The 27,035-nt window shown below is 34.9% G+C and overlaps 1 protein-coding gene across 6 annotated transcripts in view; it reads right to left on the bottom strand.

Moving 5' to 3' along the window:
• Positions 1–633: 633 nt before the first annotated feature.
• Positions 634–27,035, bottom strand: part of SNX14 (sorting nexin 14) — a 113,976-nt gene continuing 87,574 nt past the window's right edge. For 4 of the 6 annotated variants that reach the window (XM_023503097.2, XM_012549196.3, XM_031964558.1 and 1 more), the window contains 8 exons: positions 24,126–24,166; positions 23,895–24,014; positions 17,048–17,171; positions 16,601–16,765; positions 4,531–4,626; positions 3,025–3,113; positions 2,684–2,740; positions 634–849 (listed from right to left, as the gene is read on the bottom strand). In XM_023503097.2, coding sequence (XP_023358865.1) covers positions 811–849; positions 2,684–2,740; positions 3,025–3,113; positions 4,531–4,626; positions 16,601–16,765; positions 17,048–17,171; positions 23,895–24,014; positions 24,126–24,166 — 731 coding nt within the window. In that variant the 3' untranslated portion in view covers positions 634–810. Of the gene's footprint in view, positions 850–2,683; positions 2,741–3,024; positions 3,114–4,530; positions 4,627–10,207; positions 10,369–10,445; positions 10,560–16,600; positions 16,766–17,047; positions 17,172–23,894; positions 24,015–24,125; positions 24,167–27,035 lie in introns of those variants that run through there. The other 2 variants (XR_002770250.2, XR_002770249.2) reach the window with 2 other exon arrangements.

The following is a 27,035-nucleotide window of genomic DNA, read 5'->3' as shown; positions in this document are numbered from 1 at the left end:
CACCTAATCCAAAGAGGTTGCAGGGGAGCCCTATTTGACTCCCTGTACCCTAAACCTGCCAACAGACCTCAATTAAACCCTAATTTCATTTAGGTACCCTATATCTAGACCTCATCAGTTTCCCTTTTGTAAGTAAACTTCTTGAGAACAGGAACTGTCTCAAATTTCTATTCGTATTCCCAGCAGTTAGCACAGTGTTTTCACATATAAACATTTAATAAATGCTTATTCAAGATCCAAGAAAGACAAAGGAAGAAAGTTGCTATGTATTTAAAGTTGAAATGTATTTAAGTAAAAAAAATTATGAATAAATGAGTTGACTATGTTGAAATTAGTTTCACATTCCTGTGCTTCTATACTATAGTTCATAATTCTTCCCAATCTGCTGTTATGTCAAACAACTATATATTTATCTTCTACAATTGCTCCTTTAAAAACTCCCATCTTTGAAACATATTGGCTGTGAAAACCCAAGTAGGTCACTTTCCTTCTCAGTATTCAGAGGAACCAAAACTGCATTACAAAACAGTTGCTCATCTAGAACAAAAATGAAAACTGTAATACTAAAGAGAAGTATGATTTGGAGAAAGTGGAATTAAAACTTAAGAGAAGAAAAATTCTATTTCAATCATAATAAGTTTGAATTAGTCTTTATTAAAACAAAAAAGCAATACGATTTTCAGAGACTGAATTACATGATACACAATATTTACAAAAATAACAAGGGAAGAATAGACTATATCATCTCTCTTCTGTACTATAGTGGTATGACAGATTTCAACTTTTTCTGTCTGGATCGATCACAGCTTGTTACATCCAGGATGATACGGATACAGTATCCTTTTGGACCTAGAATAAGTGTAAATTAAATGAAAATAAAATAAAATAAATCAATAGAATATAAAGCAAAACAAGCATTTCTAAATCCACTTGTCTCAACAAAATACCAAACAATTCTTTTTATTAAACTGCCAAGATAAGATAAATAGGACTAATTAAAAATCAGAAAAATAAACAAGAAGTAATTAGCAACTCCCAGTACTAATACTGATGAGACACTGGTCTAGCTTTGATTTTCATCCTTCTCCCAAATGCATCCTTGATTCTCTGGCCCTAAGCTCCAGTAGCCCTCTCCCCCTGGAAGATACCTCCATCCCTGCTGCCTTTTCCTCTAATTGGTTATAATCTCCTGGAATCTCCATTTTAAAAGAGTGAAGGAGAGAAAAAGAGAAGGGGAAAAAAAACCGATGAAGCAATGGCTGGAGGAGGAAAGGGAGGGAGGAAGAAAGGAAAGAGTCTCATTTGATCTTCAAAACAACCTGAGAGGTTAAGTGCTGTTAGAACCTCCATTTTATAGATAAGAAAATTGAGGCAGAGATAGAATGGCTTCCCTACATCACATAGCTAAGTCTAAGGCAGAATTCTAACTTAGATCTTCCTGATTCCCAGCATGAGTTCTATACACTATTTCACTTAGTGATCTCATCAGCTCCCATAGATTTAATTATCATCTCATCTTTATGTTGATGACTTTCAAATCAACTTATTCAACACTAACTTGTCAAATTTTCATTCCCATTTCTAACTATTAGACATCTCAAACTGGATATTCCATTGACACTTTACACTAACCATATCCAAAATTGAACTATCATTTCCTATAAACCATCTCCTCCTAACTGCATAGTTACTGATGAAGGTATCAGCATGTTGCCAGTCACCCACAGTTACAACCATGATATCATCCTCAGATCTTCATACTTATTCATTTAAAATATCCTATACACTGGGGCATGAAGACTTACCTCAGAAACTTCTTTCTAAAGGAGGCCTTCCCCAGTTCCTCAAGGTACTAGTGCCTTTTCATCTGAGACCATATTTTATCTACTATCTAACTTGTATGTATTGAGTTATTTAAATGCAACATTAGAATGAGGCCCTCAAGAATATGAGCTATTTTCTCTTTGTATAGTTAGAATTTAGCACAAAATCTGGCACAAAGTGTAATTAATTATTAAGTAATAAATGCTTGCTGAAAGAATATTTCAATTCCCTATTTTCTGTATTTCTATGCTTTCAGGCCACTAATTTTCAAATGTTGTTGACACGACTTGCACAGTATATAAATCTCTGTTGGCAAACTCAAGAAAAACATGCTTTCCCCCAAAAATCCCAGTAAATATCTGTTGAACTATATTACTTGAATCAGATCTTGCTCCTAGACCCTTGTAAGCTAGTTGTACAATGCCAATGATTATATTCCAACCTAACAAAGCAATAGGTACCTCATGTACCTCATGTCTTTCTACTGTGTTTGACAAGAAAGAGATAGGGAAGAAAAAAGCTAATACAGCAAGGATTTAAGTTACTTCTTTTTTTTTTTTTTTTTTTTTTTTTTTAGGGGTACTAAAAGGTTTTTATGTATAGTTTTTCGATTTAAGTTACTTCTTAAACAAACATGAAGAAACTTATGCCTTGGGATGTTATATGAATTTACTTAAGTTCTATTTTTGAATATGATAAAACAAGGAAATTAGAAAAGTAACTAATAATAAACAACATTTTTTAAAAGCACTGTGGCCAAAATACCTCAACGCCTATGTTTCTAATAATACAGGTGGCATTAAAACTTTTGAGGAAAAAAAAAAAAATCAAGATAATAAAATGTTTTGCTATTCATTACCTTATTGAGTTCTGGGAAAAGCTCCTGTATCACAATGTCCAACAGAACATAGGTCAACTAACATGCAAAAGAAAAAAAAAAAAAAAAAAAAAAAAGTGTTAAAAGCCCAAAGTAAGTTGTAAAACTACTTAACATCACATTATTTTCCTTGATAACCATTGTGTCCAAGACAAAGTATTTTATATTTATAGCTAAAAGTATGGTTGACATTCAGCAAATTGCATGATTCAAGGGAAATTCTAATATAAATAGTTATTCTTTTGCTTCATTCCCTTGTTTTATATAGCTAAAGGACATAAGAAAATGTTGCAGGAAAAGGTTCTGTCTTTAAAAAAAGGTACCTGTTTGTTGAGTACAGGCTGCTGGAGGCCATTAAACAGAAGACTGATACCTTCATTGGCTTTATCACCAATGCATTTACCTATGCGATCTAAAGAAAACAAAAAATTTAAGGTGTTTTTTTTTTTTAAAGGATTACTACAAAATACCTAAATCTCCATCCTGTTTTCAAATATTCTGAGTCTGTGTGTCTGTCTAACTCTCTCTCTCAGGTTAACATGTATTATATTTTTAGCCATTAAGTAAATGTGTTGGTTTACAGTTGGTCAAAAATTTTAAATGACATTGCTGCCAGCTTTTGAAAAGTAAATAGACCCTAAAATAAAAAGCTCAGATTCAATTTGTAAAATACATACAGAAAACAAGTTATTAATTTCTCATCTATCTACTCAAAAAACTTACTTTACATTGTCACAAATAGATTTAACCAGGTTCATTTGCCTTGGATCTTGCCTGTATTCAACAATTTAATTCAACACACTCTTAAGTACCTAATATATACTCAGCAGTGGGGTTTTTAGGCGCAAAATGGTTGGCCATTTCTTTCTTCAAACTCACGCTCAAACGGGTAAAGAGACTCACTCAGGATCACATAGCTAATATGGGTCTAAGGCCAAATCTAAACTCAAATCTTTCTGACTCCAGGTCCAACAGTTTATTCATTGTGTCACCTAACTGCCCAGTGCTGGGGATAAAAAGACACAAATAAAATAACTCCTGCTTTCAAGGAGCTTCTATTCTCCTGGAAGCAAAACAATATACACACATATTAGTGTGTGTGTGTGTGTGTGTGTGTGTGTGTGTGTGTAAAATAAATACAATGTAATTTTGGGGATGGGTGTTACAGAAAAGATCAGAAGATCAAGACATTAAAGTAAAATAGAAATTTTAATAGGTGAAGGTGAGGAAAGGGTACATTACAAATATGGGAGGACAAGTGAAAAAAATAGAAAACATTTAGTTCAAATCAGCTATAGAATTACATAAAAAATGTGGAGGGGAAAAGATTATATATGGTAAAGGCTAGCTTGATCTTTTATTTACTTATTTTATTTTGAGAGGCAATTGAGGTTTGGTGACTTGTCCAAGATCCTACAGCTAGTGTTGTGTCTAAGGCCAGATTTGAACTCAGGTCCTCCTGACTTCAGAACTAGTGCTTGATTCACTATGCCTTCTAAGCTGCCCTGATTATTATTTATTAATGAAATGATTCTCAGAAACTACTATTTAATCAACCGTCCTTAGGAACTTCAAGATTTAGTAGTTAGTTCATTCAATAAAATCACATGGGTGATAAGAAACTTAAGGTTTTTTTCTTGTAGTCCTTTAATCTAACAATTTATATATTAAAACAATATATAACTGAATACATGTGAAACAGCCTTATTAATTTTGTGAAGTGAACAATTTATCCTAAAATTGGCTCTAATTTGCATTATTGTGACTTTAGTAAAGTGTACTAATTCAAATATACAGAACAAAGCAAATATGTATCTTAAATATTGCACCTGGAATGTAGTTCATCATTTCTTCTAACGTCTGTTTTGCTCGTTTCTGTTTGTCTTGGAGAGAACGCGGTTCAGTGTTTTCACAGAATACAGCATCTACAAGGACCAAGCAGCAAGGTTTGTAAAAATTCTCGATTGTTTATGGCCAAGACATAGATCTACATAAGGAAAAGAGTCATTCTCTTTTTTTTGTTTGTTTTATTTTATTTTCTGGTCATGCCTGATTAACTTTTAAAATACATATTTCTTTATGAATCATGTTGGGAGAGAAAAATCAGAACAACAACAAAATAAAAGCACAAGAGGAAAAAAAATACAGACAATAGAAGTGAACATAGCATGTGCTGATTTACATTCAATTTCCATAGTTATCCTTCTGGATACACACAGAATTTTCTATCCAAAGTTTACTGGAATTGCCTTGGAACACTGAACCACTGAGAAGAACCAAGTTTTTCACAGCTGATCGCTGCGCAATCTTGTTGTCACTGTGTATAGTATATTCCTGGTTCTACTTGTTTCACTTAGCATTAGTTTATATAAATTTTTCTAAGTCTTTCTAAAATCAGCTTCTTCATAATTTTTTTATAGAACAAAACCAATCCATTACCTTCAAATGCCCAATAGATAGACATCTACTCATTTTCCAATTCTTTGCTACCACAAAAAGAGCTGCTACAAACATTACTGCACATGTGGGTCCTTTTCCCTCCTTTATGATTTCTTTGGGATACAGACCCAGTAGTGGCAGTGCTGGATCAAAGGATATACACAGTTTGATAGTCCTTTGGGCAAAGCAAACTACTCTCCACTGCGGCTGGATCATTTCACATTTTCACAAACAATGCATTAGTGTTCCAGTCTTCCCACATCCCCTCCAATATTTGTTGTTATCTTTTCCTGTCATTTTAGCCAATCTGAGAGATGTGTAGTGATACATAAGAGTTGCCTTAATTTGCATTTCTCTAATCAATAGTGATTCTCTTATAGCCTTTCTTTGTGCTCCCAGTTCTTAATAAAGTGGCTGATACATAATAAATGCTTAATAAATAATATTGATGTCTTTGGACTATTATTTGCAAAATACTTCCTGTTCCTTAATAATAACCTTACATGTAAAATGTGGTGCTTGAACAGAAGTAGAGTCTACTCACAATTAAAGGAAAATATATGTATAAGAATCTATCAAAAAAGATTGAGAAATGGTCATAGAGATAGGAGGAAATCCAATACAGAACAGTACTATAAGAACCAAGAGAGGTAAGGGTATCTAGGACTACTGCTTTATAAGAATTTTAGGTCTGGACTTGCTAAGCCACCATCCTTTGTATTTTTTTTCCATTAATTCCCTTTTGTTCTTTCAGATAACATTTGTTATTATTTTTTCTAGCTCTATAAAATAATTTTTTGGCAGTTTGATTGGTATGGCACTGCACAAGTAGACCAATTTAGACAGTCATCCTCTTAACCTAAATTTCATTCAGAGTTTTAACCAATAAATAGCAGTGTTTTTTGACCTCACTCCTGTTCCTAGGATTCTATTATTATCTATTATAATATTATCTATTCTAGCAAAAGAGTAGGCTGAGTAACAATTTTATTAATTAAAGAGAAAAATGTGAAATGTATACAAAATCTTGACTGAGAACAGATTAGTTAAAAATTGTGAGGGGTAGATATTTTAAAAGCAAAAAGATCTAGAAACATTTACAAAAAGGCCCATCTACTTTCAGGAAGTATGTGGGTTTCTGAGTTGTTGTTTTTTTGGTTTGTTTGTTTTTTTTTAAGGTGAAGACTAAAATCGTTAATTTTTTAGATACTTGATTGTTTTTCTGACCTTTTAAAATTTTCATTTCCAAATTCTCTCCCTTCTTCCAGGTGCCACCCGCCCACGGGGAAGGCCAACACTAAAATAATCATTATATATATTATGTCATGCAAAATATACTTCCCTATTAGCTATTTGCCAAAAAAAAATTAAAAGGCAAGAAAAAAAGTTTAAAAATGATTTCTAATTCTACATTAATATTCTATCACAATCACATGTCACTACTTGTTCCACCATTCCCCAACTATTAGGTATTCCCTCAATTTTCTATTCTTTGTTACCATAAAAAGAGATGTTATAACTTTTTGTATATATGGGTAATTTTCCTTTTTCTTGGTGTCCTGGGAATGTGGAACTAGTACTGGTACTGGTTTAAAAAAAAAGTATATATAATTTTGTTTTGTTTTGCTGAGGCAATTTGGGTTGAATGACTTGCCCAGGATCACGTAGCTAGGAAGTGTTAAGTGTTTGAGACCAAAGTTGAACTCAGGTCCTCCTAACTATAGGGCTAGTGCTCTATACACTGCGCCACCTAGCTGCCCCTAGGTATATATAATTTTATAACCCTTTCAACAAAGTTCCAAATTGCTTTCCAAAATACAGCATTTCACAAGGCCACCAACACTGCATTAGTGTACCTATTTTACCACATTCCTTCCAACATTTGTCAGTTTCCTTTTCTGCCATGGTTTGCCAATCTGATAGATGTGAACTAGTACCTCAATATTGTTTTCATCTGAATTTCTCTTATTATTACTGATTAAGAAATTTTCCCCTTACTTTTGATTAATAGCTTTGATTTCTTCTTCTGAAAACTATGCTGATATTATTTTGGCCATTTACCAATTGGTGAATGAATCTTACTTTTATAAATGTGATTTAGTTCTTTTATATATTTGAGAAATAGACATTTATGAGAAAATTTCATCCCAACTCCAGCTGATCTAAGTAGTAGGCCACTACTTAATCTACAAGCCATAGAGATCAAAGCAAAGGGAAAAGGACCATATACACAAAAATATTTGGAATAATTGAAATTTGAGGGGATGCCAACCAAGTGTGAAATTGCTGAACAACTAATAATATATGAATATGATGGATTAATACTGTGCTATAAGAAATGACAAGCAGGATGGTTTCAAAAAAACCTGAGAAAAAGTATAACTGATGCAAAGAGAAGTGAACAGAAAGAGAACATTATACAAAGTAACAGAAATACTTCCTTTTGGGAGTATTTTTAAATTTTAATTAAAGGTAACCAACTGTGAAAGATTTGGCTACTCTGATATCAAGACAAAGATCCAAGAGAATTCCAAATGACCCTTAACTTTCATGATAACTCCTAAAGATTCACCAAACCTGAAAGATGCTATCCACCTCCAGAGAGAAGTGATGACCTCTGAGTACAGAATGAAGCATACTTTTTTCTTGATTTTTGCTGTTTATGCAACCTGGCCAATATAAGTTTTGCAAGACTTCGAATGCATAACTGACATCAAATTACCTGCATTTTCAATAAGTGAGGGGGTGAGAGAATTTGTAATTTAAAAAAAATTTAATATTAGAAACAGTTTCCAACTTTCTTTCTAATTATTGACTGCAATGGTCTTGTTTGTGCAAAATAAAAATTGCCCATTTAATAATCTTCTGTGATCCTCACTTGTCTGATCACAAATTATTTTTCAAAGAAATCTTTGAACGAGAATCCTTAGCCAAAAAGAGAAGTATTTAAAAGAACTGATACTAGAGGAAAACTGGGGGGAGGGCTGGTCAGAGAGTGAGGCAGAAGTGGGCGGGGTACGGCTCAGGCATTTGCACAGGGAACTACCTTGGTCTGCCTGTTGAGCATAGAGTTGGAGACAAGTGGGCGGATCCCTTCACAAGAGGCAGAAATTTCATGGAATGAGGCGGAAATGACCTAAGGGGGTTCCCATCACAAGAGGCGGAAATGACACAAGGGCAGCTCCCTTCAGAAGAGAAAGAAGTGACAAGAGGAAGTGGGGTCCCTCAGGATGAGACAGGCATGGCGGCAAGCAGAGGCTGTTTGGGCCTATGGGGAGTCACTAGGCAGCTAGGGCTAGCGCCGGGGTTGCGGCCCCCTCTGCTGGCCGGCCTTGGGGACCGGGGCGGCAAGCAGGGGCTCCCCGTAGCCCGGGTGCAGCTGCTGAGGCGGCTGCCGAGAGGGCTGGCGAGCAGCGCGTCAGCAGCCTGGGCCTTCTGTGGCCGGGGAGCCCCGGTGCAGGGCGTGGCGGGGTGCTGGGGAGTGTGGGATGAGGCCAGCATCCAGAGCAGCTGTACCCAGGCAAATGGCCCCAACAACTACAAGGAGAGCCCTGGGGGCGGGGACAAAGACTGGCCTGGAGCCACAGACGGGGTAGGGAGTGAGGAAGACCCTGACACCAATGCCCTCACACCCATGATGATCCCAGAGAAATTTCCCCATGTGCCGCTCATCCCCATCTCCCGCAACCCCGTGTTCCCTCGCTTCATCAAGATCATTGAGGTTAAAAACAAGAAGTTGGTTGACCTGCTGAGAAAGAAAGCTCACCTTGCCCAGCCGTATGCAGGTGTCTTTCTAAAGAGAGATGACAACAATGAATCTGATGTGGTTGAGAACCTGAATGAAATTTACCACACGGGAACTTTTGTTGACATTCATGAAATGCAGCTTCACGGGGAAAAATTGCGTATGATAGTTATGGGACACAGAAGGATTCGAATAAACAAACAAATAAAGCCTGATGAACTGAAGCTAGAAAATAAAAGGAAAAAAAGAAAAAAATCCCAACGAGCCAAGGAGGCGGAGGAGGACCAAGGTGCCAAGGACCAAGTGATGGACCTGGTGATAAAATCTGCCACCAGTTCTGGTGATGAAATACTGATGGTGGAAGTGGAAAATGTAATCCATGAAAACCTCCAAATCAATGAGGAAGTGAAAGCCCTTATCGCAGAGGTTGTGAAGACAATTCGGGATATCATTGCTTTGAATCCCCTCTATAGAGAGTCTGTGATTCAGATGATGCAGGTTGGGCAGAGACCTCTAGACAATCCCATCTTCCTGAGTGACATGGGGGCAGCACTGACAGGAGCCACATCTCAAGAACTGCAGGATGTCTTGGAAGAAACAAATATTCCAAATCGGCTCTACAAGTCCCTCTCTCTGCTCAAGAAGGAATATGCGCTGAACAAACTACAACAACGTCTAGGCCAGGAGGTGGAAGAGAAAATCAAGCAAACTCATCGCAAGTACCTTTTGCAAGAGCAGCTAAAAATTATCAAGAAAGAGCTAGGCCTGGAAAAAGAAGACAAAGATGCCATCGAGGAAAGATTCCGAGAACGTTTAGAGGACCTTGTTGTTCCCAAGCATGTCATGCAAGTGATTGATGAAGAGATGAGGAAACTGGGCTTTTTGGATAATCATTCATCAGAGTTCAGTATCACCCGAAATTACTTGGATTGGTTGACTTCCATACCCTGGGGCAAATGTGGTGATGAGAATCTGGATCTAGTCCGAGCCAAGGAAGTCTTGGAGGAAGATCATTATGGCATGGAAGACATCAAGAAACGCATCTTAGAATTTATTGCTGTGAGCCAACTTCGAGGATCAACACAAGGGAAGATCCTTTGTTTCTATGGCCCTCCAGGAGTGGGCAAGACAAGCATTGCACGTTCCATTGCAAGAGCTTTGAGTAGAGAATATTTCCATTTCAGTATTGGAGGCATGACTGACGTGGCAGAAATAAAGGGGCACAGGAGAACATATGTTGGGGCCATGCCAGGGAAGATTATCCAGTGTCTGAAAAAAACCCAGACAGAAAACCCCTTGATTCTGATCGATGAAGTGGATAAGATCGGGCGGAGCTATCAGGGAGACCCCTCTTCTGCACTGCTTGAGCTTCTAGATCCAGAACAAAACTCCAGCTTCCTGGACCACTACCTAGATGTGCCAGTAGATCTGTCCAAGGTTCTTTTCATCTGCACAGCCAATATTACAGAAACCATCCCTGACCCTGTGAGAGATAGGATGGAAATGATCAATGTCTCTGGCTATGTGGCTGAGGAAAAACTCGCCATTGCAGAGCGTTACCTGCTTCCACATGCCCGTGCCCTGTGTGGTCTCGATGAAAGCAAGGCTAAAATCTCATCAGATGTGTTGACTCTTCTCATCAAGCAATACTGCCGGGAGAGTGGTGTCAGAAACCTGCAGAAGCAGGTGGAGAAGCTGTTAAGAAAATGTGTCTATAAGATAGTCAGTGGGAAGACGAAGTATGTGGAAATAACACCAGAGAATCTACAGGACTTTGTAGGGAAACCCATCTTTACTGCAGAACGCATGTATGATGTAACACCACCAGGTGTTGTCATGGGTCTGGCATGGACAGCCATGGGAGGCTCTACCTTGTTCATTGAAACCTTGCTCCGGAGGCCCAAGGAAAAAGATAGTAAAGATGGGAGCCTAGAAGTGACAGGTCAGCTGGGGGATGTCATGAAAGAAAGTACCAGGATTGCCTACACATTTGCCCGGGCATTCTTAATGAATGAAAACCCATCTAATGATTTCCTTTTGACCTCACACATCCACCTTCATGTGCCTGCAGGTGCAACCCCCAAGGATGGACCCAGTGCCGGCTGCACCATTGTCACAGCACTGCTCTCCTTAGCCATGAACCAGCCCATTCGGCAGAATGTGGCCATGACAGGAGAGGTGTCTCTCACTGGCAAGATCCTTCCTGTGGGAGGCATTAAGGAGAAGACCATTGCAGCCAAAAGAGCAGGGGTCACCTGTGTCATTCTCCCTGCAGAGAACAAGAAGGATTATTATGATCTTGCAGCCTACATTACTGAAGGGCTGGAAGTGCACTTTGTGGAACATTATAATCAGATCTTTGACATTGTTTTTATCCAAGAGAAAAACTGAGGAATGATGAATTTTAAGAGACCCTAAAGGTAGGGGAGGCTTTAGCCAATTCCAAAAAAATTGGAAGGTAGAAACTTGGACAAAAACTTCAAGGATCAGTAATGCTGATAAGGAGCTGAGTTAATTGATTAATGATTGTTTGATATATTTATATCTTACAGAGCAATTTAACTTAGAGAAGGCACATTAAGCTTGAAAGTGCATTTTGAAAAAAACCATTTCCAGTCTAAACAAAAAATTGATACTTAAGATAAACCAAAAAAGCAACAAATTGTGAGAATTCTCAAAATCCTGGACTGGCTGAACCACTAACCTTTTTAGAAGGTTTTTCAGAGAAATTGAAAAGGAAGGAAATAAGGGGGAAAAAAAGAAAAAGAGAAGGGAAGAAGGGTAATCCCAAAGTAAAACTATCATCAAAGAGAAAGTTCAAATTAAAGAAACCTACAAAGTTATTAACAAGAGAAACTTTGTTATACAGTGACTTTGCGACATCTCAAATAATAATAGAAATTATATTACGCATCTGAGTGACTGAAGAGAAATCATTTTAACATTAAACATAAATGAACTAAAATTCACAATAAAATGAAAGTCAAAGGATGCTTAAAAAGCTCAAAAATCCAAGTACATTTAAACAGAAAGTGTTCTAAATGAAGCTATGTTGCTGCCAAATCAATATACTCATTTCACATGACTTCTCCACTCCATCTCAATTATATGTATAGGTGTCACTGTATTTGTACAACTGATCACCTTTTATTCCATCTTCTCTAAAAGATCAGCCTATGCATCATTATGATGATCCCCCTTTGGTCATTTCCACCTCATCCCATTTGCTGCTGGCTGCTTCCCTACTATCTACAAACATGAGTCTGTATCCCTCATCCTCAAAAAACCCTGACTTGATCTGTCTATCTCTACTAGGTTTCATCCTATACTTCTCCTCCTTTTTCTGGCTAATCTGCTTTAGGCTATCAACAATTAATGACTTTACTTTCTTTCCTCTCGCTATTCTGAACTCTCTCTACAGTTCAGAGTTCAAACTCTTATCACTCAACTAAAACTGCTCTCTCCAAATTTGCCAGAACTTTCATATACCAAATCTAATATCCTCTTCTAAATCCTTATACTGATTTCTCTGTAGTTTTTGATTATGTCAATCACTCTCCACTTGTTATTTTCTTCTTTCTAAGTTTTCATGATAGTACTATTATCTTGGTTCTTTTCCTTCCTATTTGAGTAAACTTTCTCAGTTGCCTAGATTTTCACATAAGGTCATACTCCCACTGTTTAGGTGTCCAAAAGGTTCTGTGTTGGGCCCTCTTTTCTTCTTCCTCCTATTTCTTCGATTTCATTTGGTAACTCATCAGCTCCTATAGATTTAATTATCATCTCTATGTTGAAGAATCTCAAATCTTCTTATCCAGTCTTAAACTCTTTTCCTAACTCTCCAGACTCTCATCTCCAAATGTCAACCAACTATCTCTAAAATGAATGTCTCATACACATCATTAAACTTAACAAATACATTCTTTTCTCCAAAACTTGTGGCAGTATAAAAGGGACTTCCAATGTTTGGCCTTTGCTACCAGTGGTATCAGAGCAGCTAGGTGGTGCAATAGATAGAACACCCAGTCTAGAGTCAGGAAGATACTTCCTCCTGAGTTCAAATCTGGCCTCAGAAATTTACTAGCAATGTAACGCTAGGCAAGTCACTTATCTCTGTTTCCCTCCGTTTCTTCATCTATAAAATGATCTGAAGAAGGAAATAACAAAACACTCAAATATCTTTGCCAAGAATACCCCAAATGGGGTCACAAAGAGTCAGACATAACTGAAAACCCCAATGAACCAACATCTAACTTTCCTATTGCTTTAAGATGATACTATCAGCCAACCCAGAGTCACAGAATATGTGGGCTGCAGCTCCAGACTCTCATTCCCTATATTCTATATGTTGCCAAGTCCTACTGGTTTTACCTTTGTAATATCTCTCATATATGCCACCATATCTCCTCTGACTCTAGCACCACCTTAGTGCAGGTATCCCTGCCTTCTGGTTAGGATCTCCCACTCCAGGCCATCTTCCACTCAGCTATCTATGATCTTCTAGAAGTTACATTAAGGAAATGTCAAACCTCCTCTTACTCAAAGCCCCCAAGTCAAGAAATGCCAGGATCTAGCACCAGGATCAAATATTAAGTTCTGATTGGCTTTTTCTCAGCCCTTTGCCATCATCCTCACCACCATCTTTCCAATCTTCTTATACCTTACTCCTTTCTCCTCTAATCAGTGACACTGGCTTTCCTTGCTATTCCTTGAAAAAGATACTCCATCTCTTGACTCAGGGCATTTTAACCAGCTGTCCCTCAGGCTTGTAATTTTGTCCCTTCTCACCTCTAGCTCCTGGTTTCAAGACCCAGCTAAAATTTAACTTTTCACAAGGAGCCTTTAATGCTAGTGGCTTCTCTTTCTTTTGACTCCAATCTATCCTGTATCTTATTTGTATAAAGATGTTTGCATGTTGTCTCCCCCATTAGAATGTGAGCTTCTTGAGAGCTAGGATTATCTTTTGCCTTTCTTTGTATCCCTAGCACTTTGTAATGCCTGGCACATAGTAGGCATTTACAAATACTTATTTCCCTTACAAGTGTAAGGGGAACTTAGAACAACAAAGCTGAATTTCGACCAGAAAATGTTTTTTTTTTTTTTTAAGCTAGTCAAAATATTATACTTAAAAGGATTTATACAAGTGAGAGTACATCAAGTCCAAAAACATCTAATAACGAAGAATCAAAATTTATAAAGGAAAACATTATAATCTTTCATGAAAACTAGACAAAAACAGAAATAGAAGATTTTTAAACAGACCACTATCAAATATGATCAATCCAACAAAAAAAAGTAATAAAAAAGAATTGGGGAGCTAATAAGAGTATTAGATAATTTAGGTCTTGTATGTGCACGAATGTTTGTGGCAGCCCTTTTTGTAGTGGCTAGAAACTGGAAACTGAGTGGATGTCCATCAGTTGGAGAATGGCTGAATAAATTGTGGTATATGAATATTATGGAATATTATTGGTCTGTTAGAAATGACCAACAGGATAATTTCAGAAAGGCCTGGAGAGACTTACACGAACTGATGCTGAGTGAAATGAGCAGGGCCAAGAGATCATTATATACTTCAACAACAATACTAGATGATGACCAGTTCTGATGGATCTGGCCACCCTCAGCAATGAGATCAACCAAATCATTTCCAATGGAGCAGTAATGAACTGAACCAGCTACGCCCAGCGAAATAACTCTGGGAAATGACTAAAAACCATTACATTGAATTCCCAATGCCTATATTTTTGTACACCTGCATTTTTGATTTCCTTCACAAGCTAATTGTACAATATTTCAGAGTCTGATTCTTTTTGTACAGCAAAATAACGGTTTGGTCAAGTATACTTATTGTGTATCTAATTTATATTCTAATATATTTAACATCTAGTGGTCATCCTGCCATCTGGGGGAAGGAGTGGGGAGTAAGAGAGGAAAAACTGAAACAAGAGGTTTGGCAATTGTCAATGCTGTAAAGTTACCCATACATATAACCTGTAAATAAAAGGCTATTAAATTAAAAAAAAAATTCCTTGGTTGTATAAAAAATAACCTATTATTGATTTAGTACTTTGTTAAACTGCCCCAAATCAACATTACATTGCTATTTATGTATTCTATGATCCAGTTTCACAATAAAATAAAATAGATCCAAAAAAAAAAAAAATTTAGGTCTAATAGCTACATGGAGACCCTAATTAAAAAAAAAAAAAAAAAGAATATTAGCTTTTTTCCTTCAATGTTCATGAAACCTACCAAAAAAAAAAAAAAAAAAAAGCTGATCCTACACTGGGCTACCAAGATGAAATGGGCAAAAATACAGGAAAAAAAAAAAGATTCTGTTACATTTATAGACCATACTAAAATGAAATTAATAATAAATAATGATGCAATAGGAAGGGATAGTGGAATCTTAAAATATATATATATGTATTAAAGGGGAATAGAAATGTTTATACTTATTTTTAAGCCTGTGTGATTCTTATTCTCCTAATTTCCATTTTAACTACATTTACCTCAAATGAACTTCATTATTTTTTCTAAAGTTTTTTTCCTATATACATACATTTTTCCTATTATTTTTTCCTATATACATATGAAAAATATGATTGTTCCCTAAGTATTTCCAGAGTATCAATATATCTAATACTAAACTCTTTTATCTCTTCTGCCAAGAAAGCCTGTCTTTATTCTTACCTTTTATATGTCTTTTAATGATGCCAATATTTCCTTCAATCACTTAGGCCAGAAATCTGAGTCAGAAACCACTCTCCTCTTTCACTCACTTTGCCACATCCAATGAGGTATTGAATCCTCCTGCTGCCATCACAATTCAGTTTCCCATTATGTGGACTACTATAATTGTTTCCAAATAAGTCTCTTTCCTCTCCAATCCATTTTACAAACTTCTGCTTAAGTAATCTTCCTAATGCATAGTTCCGACCATAATCACATAATTCTCTGGAAAAGCCTCCAGTGGTTTTCCATAATCTACTAGGTAAAATCTAGGTTGCTGTTCTATAGTGTCCCCAATATAATTCCAACTTATCTTTTCTATGTCTCAAATTATTCTCCTTAATGCACTGTATACTAATACTTTGCTCCCAGTGTTCCCTTTTCATTTCCTCTTTATGATTCCTCATGGCATATTCTGGAAATTTGGGGTGCTCTTCCTCTCCCCTAAAATTCACCAGTTAAAAGCAATCTTGTTCTTCAAGGCCCAGCTGTCAATCCCTAAATGAAGCCAAAGTCATGTCATTTCTTATCTTCCTTGAAATGTATAATACTGTTTGTCGCATTTCTATACACTTAAGTTTTTTTTACAGATGCTTTATATCCCTTTAAAGAACACACACTTCATGTAGGCAGCTTTATTTAGTTTTGAATTTCCCTTAGTGGCTAGCACAGTGCTCTGAATACTTAATAACTATCTTTTGTATAAATGACATTTTGTCTTCTATTGACATTTGTCAATAGAAATGACTTCTATTTGATAGAATATATTTTTGATTTTTATTTCAATTTAGAATGAAATACTGCTGCATTTTGTAGGAAAAAAATACAAGACCATACTTCAAAGGAATATTAACATAAATAGACAACATGCACACAAATATCTTTCTCCAAATTATCACAAAATTTTCTCAGTGATATATATATGATAATTACTCAAAAAAGCAAACAAAACAGATAATATAAAAATGAAAAATACAAACCTCTAAGAAGTGTTATAAGTGACACTAAACGGTGTTCCTGAAATAGCTGCTCTAGTTTGCACTGCAGATAGTAATCAGTATATGTCTCTAAAGTATTTTTCAAGAGGATTCGTATTCCCATCAAGAAATGATGAAACCAATCAGGGATCCTGAAAACTACTCGACCTGAAAACAATAATATATTACCTTCTGTTAATATAAATTGGTCTTTTCTGATATTTATAAGTAAAGCATATATAAATTATGCTAACTGGCATATCAACATGGCACACACAAAGACTACTGATTAACAACTTTAACATATAAGTGATTAATTCTGATCGACAACATTGTGTTAAAAAACATCTTAATCTCCAATCAGAAACAGATTCTAAAGTTGGATACATTGTGGATGCATCATTAGGCATTTGACACAAAATAAAATTGAATGAAAAAATCATCCCTTACCTACATACATTAAGTAATCATAGACACCCTCTACAGTCATCATTTCCATAAAATAATTCTGATTTTGTTTTCTCTCTGTGTTCTCAGCACGGTTTGCATTGTTCTTGAATAGGTCATTAAAAAGCTGAAAATTCAGATTATGTACAGTTAAATATTTTTACTATAGATTAACACTAAAAAGATGTTATAACTTTTCATGAACTAGAAGAAAACATCCAACAATGAGATTACATTAATAATTGATTCTTTAAAAATTAAATTCCTGCTAACATCACTTGGTGCTAACAAAATGTAAAAAGCAAATTATTTTAAACAGCACAATTCTTATGCAGATCTATATTATAAATGTCATGTTATTTTCAGATTACCTACTACACAAATATCATTCACCATATAAAAACTGTAATTTGTTACAAAAGGGGTTCTTAAACAAGACAGAACTGATCTGATTTTGCCTATCAAGAGTTCCTGAGCATGCCACTTTTTTTTTTTTTTTTTTTTGCTGAGGCCATTAGAGTTAAGTGACTTGCCCCAGATCACACAGATAGGAAATGTTAAGTGTCTGAGGCCAGATTTGAACTCAGGTCCTGACTTCAGGGCTGGTACTCTATCCACTGTGCCACCTAGCTGTCCCTAGTATGCCGCTCTTGTAAAAAGAAGCCCTTTCATCAATTTTTTTTTCACCTCAAATTTAATGGTTAACATGAATACTGCCCTAGGAAGCACTGACATAGCAGGAACAGAACTAAGCATAGTTATCACAATATCACAATAAAAGGAAAGCTCCTCAAAGACAAAGACTGAAAGACTGCTTTCATAAAAAGTGCCCAAGACAGTGCCTTGTGTGTTGCTAGACCTTAACAAATGTCTGCTGAAATGGAAAAAAAAAAAAAGGATTTAATATAAGATCTAATTACTTCTTGCTGGCCAATGCATTTATAACTCTTATGAGAAAAGTTGAATGGAAAGTCAACTACATTTGAATAGACCCAATAGTTAACATTAATATTGTATTATCACAAAGGACATGGTCTTCCTTTTAGGTTTTTTTGTTGTTGTTCAGTTGTTCAATCATGTCTGACTCTTCATGAACCCATGGATCCTAGAAAGCATGCCAGAGACCCTTCTATCTTCCACTGTCTCTTGATATCTGTCCAAGTTCATGTTCATTGTTTCCATAATACTATCTCATCCTCTACTGTCCCTTTTTCCCTTTGCCTTCAACTATATAAGCTTCAACTTCAGAATTTGACCTTCCAGTGAATAGCATGTATTAAATTTTCTAAGTATTGACTGATTTGATCTCTTTGCTGTCCAAGGGACTCTCAAAATCTTCTCAACCAACACAATGTGAAAGCATCAATTCAGTAGTGCTTAGCTTTGACCACCATACAGTGTTATTGGAAAAACCGTATCTTTGACTATTTAAATCTTTGTTGGCAAAGGCCTGTCTATGCTTTTTAATAAGCTGTCCAGATTTGCCATAGTTTCCCTTCTAATGAGCAAGTCTCATAATTTCATGGCTACAGTCACCATCTGAAGTGATCTTTGAGCCTCCCAAAATAAAAATTTGACACTGCTCCTATTTCTTCTTCCTCCATTTGACATGTTATAATGGAAATAGTTACTAAGATTTCCATTTTTAAAAAATTAATCTTCAAACCAGCTTCTACACTCTCTTCTTTCATCCTCATCAAAAGGTATCTTAATTCTTCACTTTCTGCCATCAGAGTGGTATTGAGATATTTGAGATTATTGCCTTTTCTACTGGTAACCTTAATTCTGGATTTAACTGAGGAAAGAAGACAGACAAAAGGGAAAAATGAAAAGATATGCCTAACTGAAATGCAGAATTGTAGAGAACAGCAAGGGAAGATAAGGTTTTCTTAAATGAGCAATGAGAAGAAAAAAATAGAGTGGAAATGATAAGAAATCTTCAAGAAAATAAGAAATATCAAAGGAACATTTCATGCAGAAATTAGCATGACAAAAGACAAAAATGGTCAGAACCTAAATGAAGCAGAAGAGATTAAGAAGAGGTGACTAGATTAAAAAATATTTTAGAAGATCTTAATATTAGTGATAACCATGATGTTGTGGTTACTGATCTAGAGCCACACATCCCAGAGAATGAAGTCAAGTAGACCTTAGGAAGCAATGCTAACAGAAAAGCTAGGGAAGTCCTGGAATTCCAGATGAGCTATTTAATAATATCATCTTTTTGGATTTTTAAAGTGCTGCACTCAATATACTAGCAAATTTGGAAACTTTAACAGTGGTCACTGGATTAAAAAAGATCAGCTTATATCCCAATCCTGAAAAAGGGCAATGCCAAAGAATGTTCAAGGTACCAAACAGTTGTGCATATTTCACATACAAGCAAGTTTATGCCTAAGATTTTGTAAGCTGATCTTCAGAAAATATGTGAACCAAGAATTACCAGAAGAAAAAGCTGGTTTTCAAAGAGGTAGAGGAACAAGAGACCAAATTGTAAGCAATAGCTTTTAATTAATTTAATTTAATTAATGGAAAAAACAAGGGAATTCCAGAAAAACATCTACTTCTGATTCATTGGCTACACTAAATTTTTTTGACTGGGGAGATCACAACAAAATCTGTCAAGTCTTCAAAGAAATGGGAGTACCAGATCATCTTATCTGTGTCCTGAGGAACCTATATGTAGGTCAAGAAGCAAGAATAGAAAAAATAGTAAGGCTGTATACTCTCACCTTAATTACTAATTATTAGCTGCCCTAATTAACAAATTATTAATTATTTAGAAACTGTCTCTCCAGATTTACATTCCTCACGATAGTAATATTGCTGCTTTGTTAAATGTTTCACAAAATAATTATTCATATTAAGAGAGTCCACATATTGCACACTAGTTTATTCCCACACCATTTTGCTGTCAATAATAAAATTCTTCTCTCATAGAAGTTCCTTCCCAGTTTGTTGCCTCTGTCCTCTATTTTTAGCCAAAATAATTTCAAAAGATGTTACACAGCACTTCTTTTTACTCCAAAAATAAATGTGTTTGACTGTTCTTTCCTTAATACTCAAAATGCCCTTTGTATATCTGTATCTTTACCCAAAATTCTTTTGTCATCTTTACAACGTTTCTACAAAGTTTTGCTTTCCTTTGCAAAATTCTGAGAAACAAGTCAAACAATAGGTGAATATCTGTCTGTCTGTCTGTCTCACACACCCATGTACATTCTTTTATTGTTTCTTTTCCTCAATAGAACCACTACAAGCTTTTTAAACTTTTCTTTACAAACATATCACAGGAAAAAAATCATTTTTATTTTTCATTCAGTAACTTTCCTCTTTATTAGGAATATCACCCAGTAAATGAGACAAAACCAGCTGCTCATATCACTCCTCTCTCAATAATGAATGAATGAAGCACTTGTTAAATGCTAACTATATGTCAAGTACTGTGCTAATTGCTGGGGAAATAAATAGGAAAGAAAGACAGTCCTTGTTCTTTATGTCACATTTTAACGAGGCAGACAATACATATGGAAGGTTTCAGCTAAAAGTCATCTGGAACAGGTTCCATGGTCCTTAGGGTATAGCAGCGAAGTAGATAGTAATGCCTATTCTTGTCATTTCTACTGATAAAGTTATATCAGTTTCAAGTGTTGAAACAGTGGACAACATCAAGGATTTTAGTGGCAAAAACTTTCTTTTGGGGATCTTCAAAACATGAACCTGAAGCACCTCCAGGAGTAACTGGCAGATTGTACCTCCACAGAGATTGCTGTCCAAGATGACAGCTGCATATATAAGCTGGGTTGAAAGGGGATAGAACCACTACTATTTCAAGGCTCTTGGGTCAAGACCCTGGCTGTCTCCATAGAAGGGATCGAAGATGGGGGTCAAGGTGGTGGTGGCAGGTTGACTTGCCTACCCTCTTCTGCCTCCTGTCCCTCCCTCAGTGTCTTACTGTTTCAACCAGCCTAGTTTTGCCTGGCCTGTGTGAAATTGGGAGGGATGGCTAGCTCCTTCTCCACAGGACCCACTTCCTCCTTGGATGATGACTGTCATAGCCAGGCTGAAAGCAAAATCTCCTGTCTGCAAAATGCCTCCACTTCTAAGGCTCCCGTACCTGTATCTCTATGTTGGTGGCAGTTTGGATAGTAGTTGTTAGTGATAATATAGTAACACAATATAATGATATCTAATATCACTATGATAATAGTCATTGTTTTAAAAACTAATAATTTAATAGAACACATGTAAAACTTTGATGAATAAAATCTTCATATAAGGCTGTATTTAGAAAGTTTATTCATACTGAATTAACAACTATGTTTATGTATGGATTGTAACTGTACTTTGCTGATTTCAATAAATTGTTAGATAAAAAAAATCTGTGTAACAAATTGTAACAAGTTCAACTTATAAGGAGTGTACAGTTTTGATATTTATGCTTCGTGGTACTGGAGTGTTATGGAAGACTAGATAACTTTGATGAAAATTCATATTGTTTCAGATTTAACACATATGTATATGTTACTCTGTTTCCTAAAAAAGTCTAAAAGCCTAAATATTGCAGGAAAAAAAATGGGCAACATGAAAAAAATGATAGCAAACCAAGGACTGAAAGGAGAAAGATGGTAAAAATGGGATCTTATATTAACCAGTAAAAGAAAAATTAGTTTTAGGGGAACAGAAATGAAATATGGGTAGAAAATCAATTTTAACTGGAATCTATAGTCAGGGTAAAATATCTCTATTTCCCAATTTCCCATCACTACACTTCTGGTCTTAACATCCAGGAACATTAGCCATGCTCCAAAAACTACAACTGTCTACAAATATGGAATATAATATAGAACTATACCCAAGAAAAATTTTAAAATATGATCAGTTCTGCTATAATGTATGTTTCAAAAAGGTGAATCTGTTCCAATACTATTGACATAAGGAATATTTTGCCAATTTAAGTTTCCTGCTCCACAATTTCTTCCACAAGAAACTGCAAAAATGAAGAAAACAGCATCACTTCTTCTAAATTGCAATCCTACTAATAGCTACTTCCACATGCAAATTTTAAGCCTTTTTCAAAGAAAATTGCCCTATTTATTATATATTTTCTGGTACACAGGGGAAAGGGGTTCCACTTACATTCTCTCCCCTAGCTTTTCCCTTCCCTCCATGGTCTCCAAGTGGAGCTACTGCTTGTCCAATTTTCTAATGTGGGTCACAGGTAAAGCCCAAATTTCTTTTTAAAATAAGTTATTGATATTTTTTGCTTCTAAAATCATCATAGTTCTCCCAAGTATTCTCCCCTTTTCCCCTTCCCCCCTTCCCACAGAGCTATTCAATATAAATAATAGTATTTTTTTTGGAAAGAGGAAAAGTGTATATGTGAGTATGGGGGGGGGGGGGGGGGGGAGGGGGTGAAAATGTCACAGAGTCAGAACAACTGAAACATTAATAAGATCCAAAAATGTGCAGTGTATATAACCAACTATGGACTACCTACCTCCATAGAGGGATAGTTTGGGAATGTCCCCTCTATCTCTAATTTGAGTCCTACTTCATCTTTATAATTTTGTTACATTTACTTTTAATTTTTTTAGTGTGTCATTCTCTCCATTTCTATTGTCGTAGTTATTGTATATATTGTTTTCTTGGCTCTGCTTACTTCACTCTGCATTAGTTCATTTAGATCTTTCCATGCATCTCTACTCATTATGAACATTTTTTTGGGTTTATTTTTGATCACGTTATTTATTTTTTCTTTAAAAAGAATTTAAAGTTAGTTTTGGAATTTTTTTTTAATTTGTAAAAAAATTTTTTAACACATATTGCTTTATGAATCATATTGGGAGAGAAAAATCTGAGCAAAAGAGAAAAAGCATGGGAGAGATTTAAAAAAAAAAAAAAAACTCCTTAGTTCTTTTTCTGGATGCAGATGACATTCTCTGTCCAAAGTCTATTGGGATTGCTTTAGATCACTTAACTTCTGAAAAGAACCAAGTTTCATAGTTGATCATCACACATTCTTACAAGCATCATTTCTTACAGCATAGTAACATTCTATTATTCCTGCACTGCAATTTTTTTAGGCATTCCACAATTAATGGGCATCCACCTTATTTTTAATTACTAGCTATCAAAAAAGCGCTGCTGTAAATATTTTTTGAATATATGGGAACTTGTTTCTTATCAATGGCTCCCTTGGATATAAGCCTAGTAAAAGAGTGGCCATTTTAATCTTTTTATTGGCTTAATTCCAAAATACTTTTGAAAATAGTCATATCATTTCACAATCCTTCCACAATTTCTCTTAACATTGCTGCCATTTTTTTTTTTTTCCATTTTTGCCACTTTGAAAGGAAACTTCAGGGTTTTGTTTGGTTTGTATTTCTCATTGTATTTCTTCTTAGTGATCCGAAGTATTTTTTCATATAATTGTGAATACTCTGAAATTCTTTTCAGAACTGTTCAGATCCTTTGACCATTTATCTAAAGGAAAATGGCTATTAATATGTGAGGGGGCAGGAGGAATGGTGTTTTGGATATCAGACTCTTGCCATATTTCCCCCTAAGTTCTATGGTTTTAATTATGAAATTTTGTGTAACTTAGTGCTTTGTGAGAATGAATATGTCATGTAGTGGCAGTTTGCTATAACTTGATTGTAACAATAAATATTCTACCCACTGCATCTCTTATACTGTGACAGCGGATCTTCATTTAAAGGAAACGATGGTCATAGCTCCATCAAGCTCATTAAGATTGTCCTATTCTATGCACATTGTAACACCAACTCAAACTGGACCAAAAGCAAAATGATAATAAAAAAATCTTTTTTTTTTAAATACACTGTACCTTTTTGTTGTTTTCAGAAGTTGGACTGAGAATTGTTAGTTCTGGTCTACTTGGTTTAGGCTTTGGGGATTCACAAGAATTAATGAAATTCATGATGAAAGATTCCAAATGCTGGCCCTTCTGCAGTGACACAAAGGTTGATAAAAATAATAATAATAATAAAGGATAGAAACAAAGAAATTTACTATGCTCTTGTTATTCACAAAATATTTAGAAATAATGGCCACTCACCTCTTTCATTAGTTTTCCTGGAACAGATTTTATAATTTTCCCTGAAATTTAAAAACATGACATATTAAAAATCTCATCTGGTAACAGCTTATATTTATTACTCAAATGAACTGCCTGAAATGATAATTTCACTTATCAAAGTCACTAATACATTTTATCATTTACTCTCAATGAAAATTTATATTGTGAAATAATCATTTCTAATATAGGAATTGTTTTTTTCTTTAACCTTAATAATTAATTAATAAATATGCTTTCAAGCAGAAGGCAATCTAAAAAGTGATTGGGAAATATTAACAGCTTCAAATGCAACTTATTATTTTATGTTGGAGGAATTAGATAACAAAGTGGTTTGAATGCTAGGTCTTGAGTCAGGAAGATCTGAGTTCAGATTTTATTTCAGACACTTGCAAGATGTGTGTGTGACCTCTGGACAAGTCATTTAACATCTTTTGCCTCAGTTCCTTTGAATGAAAAACTATGTTCTCTTTTATAATATTAATGCCTACCACCCACAGTTGCTATAATGCTAAAAAAGAGCTAATATTTGTAAAGTGATCAGCACAGTCCATGGCATAAAGTAGGTACCTTATAAATGCTAGCTGCTACTGCTGCTGTTTCTAATTATTATGACTATTTATTTATACATTTTTGGATGCAGGAATTTCTGGCCAAACTTCATATCTGACAAATTCTACTTGGATGCTAGATAAGTTTACAATCCTCTCTGAAACAAACAACAACAACAATAATAATAAAAAACTTAAAATTTTTCCCAAATCATTAACTCACATACAACCACTATAACATATCCTTTACCTCCCAGGAATGTGCCAGGAACACTGAGTAATTTGGGTGCTTTATGAAATAAACATCTGGATCTGCCTTAAGTACTCAAGATAAGGCCAAGTTAATGTTTTTCATTCTTGCAAGAACCTACATAATTTTAAACATCACTCTTTATATTCCCCTACCTTACAATATGTCCTCTTCTGTTTCTATTTTCATTTGTCCAATCTTCTGCCCCTTTTGTTTCATTTATTTTATTTAGTGTCCCATCAGACTTAAGTCCCCTTATTCTTATTTTAAGGACAAAATCTTCTGCAAATATATTTTTTCAGACAATAAATGAATACTAGCTATTTGCTATCTATATGATTCTTAAGACTAAATACCTCTTTAAATAAGTGGTTTTCAATCAGCCAAAATGTTGAAACAGAAATTGAATTCAAGTCTCCTGAATTCAAATCCAACGTTCTTTGTATTATAACATGTATATTCCTCATTCTATTTCCACCTTCTGAAATCCTATTCATGTTTATGAATCAGGTCAAGTATTATAATTTCCATAAGCTTTTCCCTAATCATCAAATTCAAAATTTCAAAACTTTCCTTTTTTGAAAATTTTCTGCATCTATTTTTAACATGCATAGTATAATTAACATATTAATACTTATACAATTGTTACTACATGTCTTAGCTCCATAGAAAGCTGGTAAGATCCTCGAAGACAAGAACCATGTATCATATATTCCTTTGTTATCCTGAAAGTCACTTGCATTTGGAAGACAGTCAATAAATATGTGATGAATTAATTAATGAAATATAAGTGGTACAATTATGTTTTCTTTTATTTTGGTTTTAACCTCTGGCTCTTTTTTCCCCCCTAAAGAAAATAAAGCCATGGAAAGCATGGAAATTTTGAAGACATGATTTGGAGATTAAAAAAAAAGAAGAAGAATGCTAAAGAATAAAGGAAGTCATATTTTATAATTCTTATAGGTGCTATAAGAAAAGGAGAGATTCTAAAAGCTTTTCCCCTCCATTTAAAAATTAAACTATTTATCGAAAAAGGTTATTAAATACATTTTCTAACTTCATATTAAATTAAAAACACTTTTAATTGAGGTAACTAGCATAGTTTTTACCAATGGGATTTCGACATTTTGTACTTTAGTTGCAAGTTTTACAAGGCTACACTTGTGATGTGTCTTAGGACTCACAGAAAAGTAAAGAGACTGGTCAAATAGTTTCAAGTATCACGTTCAGTTAAAACAATCTGCTCCAGTTTATATATACTCAACATGATCAGAAAACCATACAGCTAGATTTCATGGCACTGTTGGAATGATTTAAACACTATCTCAAGCTGGCCTCCAAATACTCAAACATCAAACTATTTTTTGAAGAATGACGTTTAGAAAATAAGGGCTTTAATAAATTTCCAATTAAGAAAAAATATTTTTCTAGACATTAATTGGCCTGAGTTGAAATAAATTTTATTTAGTTGATATTGGCAACTTAGTTGACTTTCTAAAAACAAGAAATATTTAAATCTTACTCATTCTTGTGATTTCATCTTTTTAAAAATTTTCATTAAAACAGGGAAACCCACATAAATAAAATCCATTTACAGTAGTGTAGCCAAGTTACAAGAATATAAATCTTAGACTAGGGGAAAAAAAATCTATTTATATAAAGTGTAATTTAACTTACTATAAATTATACCAAATGTCATTAGGTTTTAGTATACAAGAATTCCTTAAAATTCAAAATAAAAAATTAAGCAATTGGACAATTAAACTGGTTTAAAAATTTGAGTCTTGGCATTCATCAAAGGCTGACAAGTCCAGACTAATCAGAGTAAAAAAAGTGAAGACATTTGGGGGCAATATTATTTATCATTAACTTTATGCCCAAAGGTGAAAAGTTCTACAGACATCACTTCTTCAACTCCCTTACATTCAAATTTAGAAACAATAAGGATCTAACACCATAATCAATCTGAATTTTATAAGAGTTAATATGGATAGACTGTTGACATACTCAAATCTCAAATGACATATAACTTGAAATCTTAAAAGTTTGGTACTTACCCTAGATTTGATACTTCACCTGAAGTAGACAGGC

Source organism: Sarcophilus harrisii, chromosome 4 (genome assembly GCF_902635505.1).
Source record: "Sarcophilus harrisii chromosome 4, mSarHar1.11, whole genome shotgun sequence".
Classification (NCBI taxonomy): Eukaryota; Metazoa; Chordata; class Mammalia; order Dasyuromorphia; family Dasyuridae; genus Sarcophilus; species Sarcophilus harrisii.
This window is presented reverse-complemented; position numbering and strand designations above follow the sequence as displayed.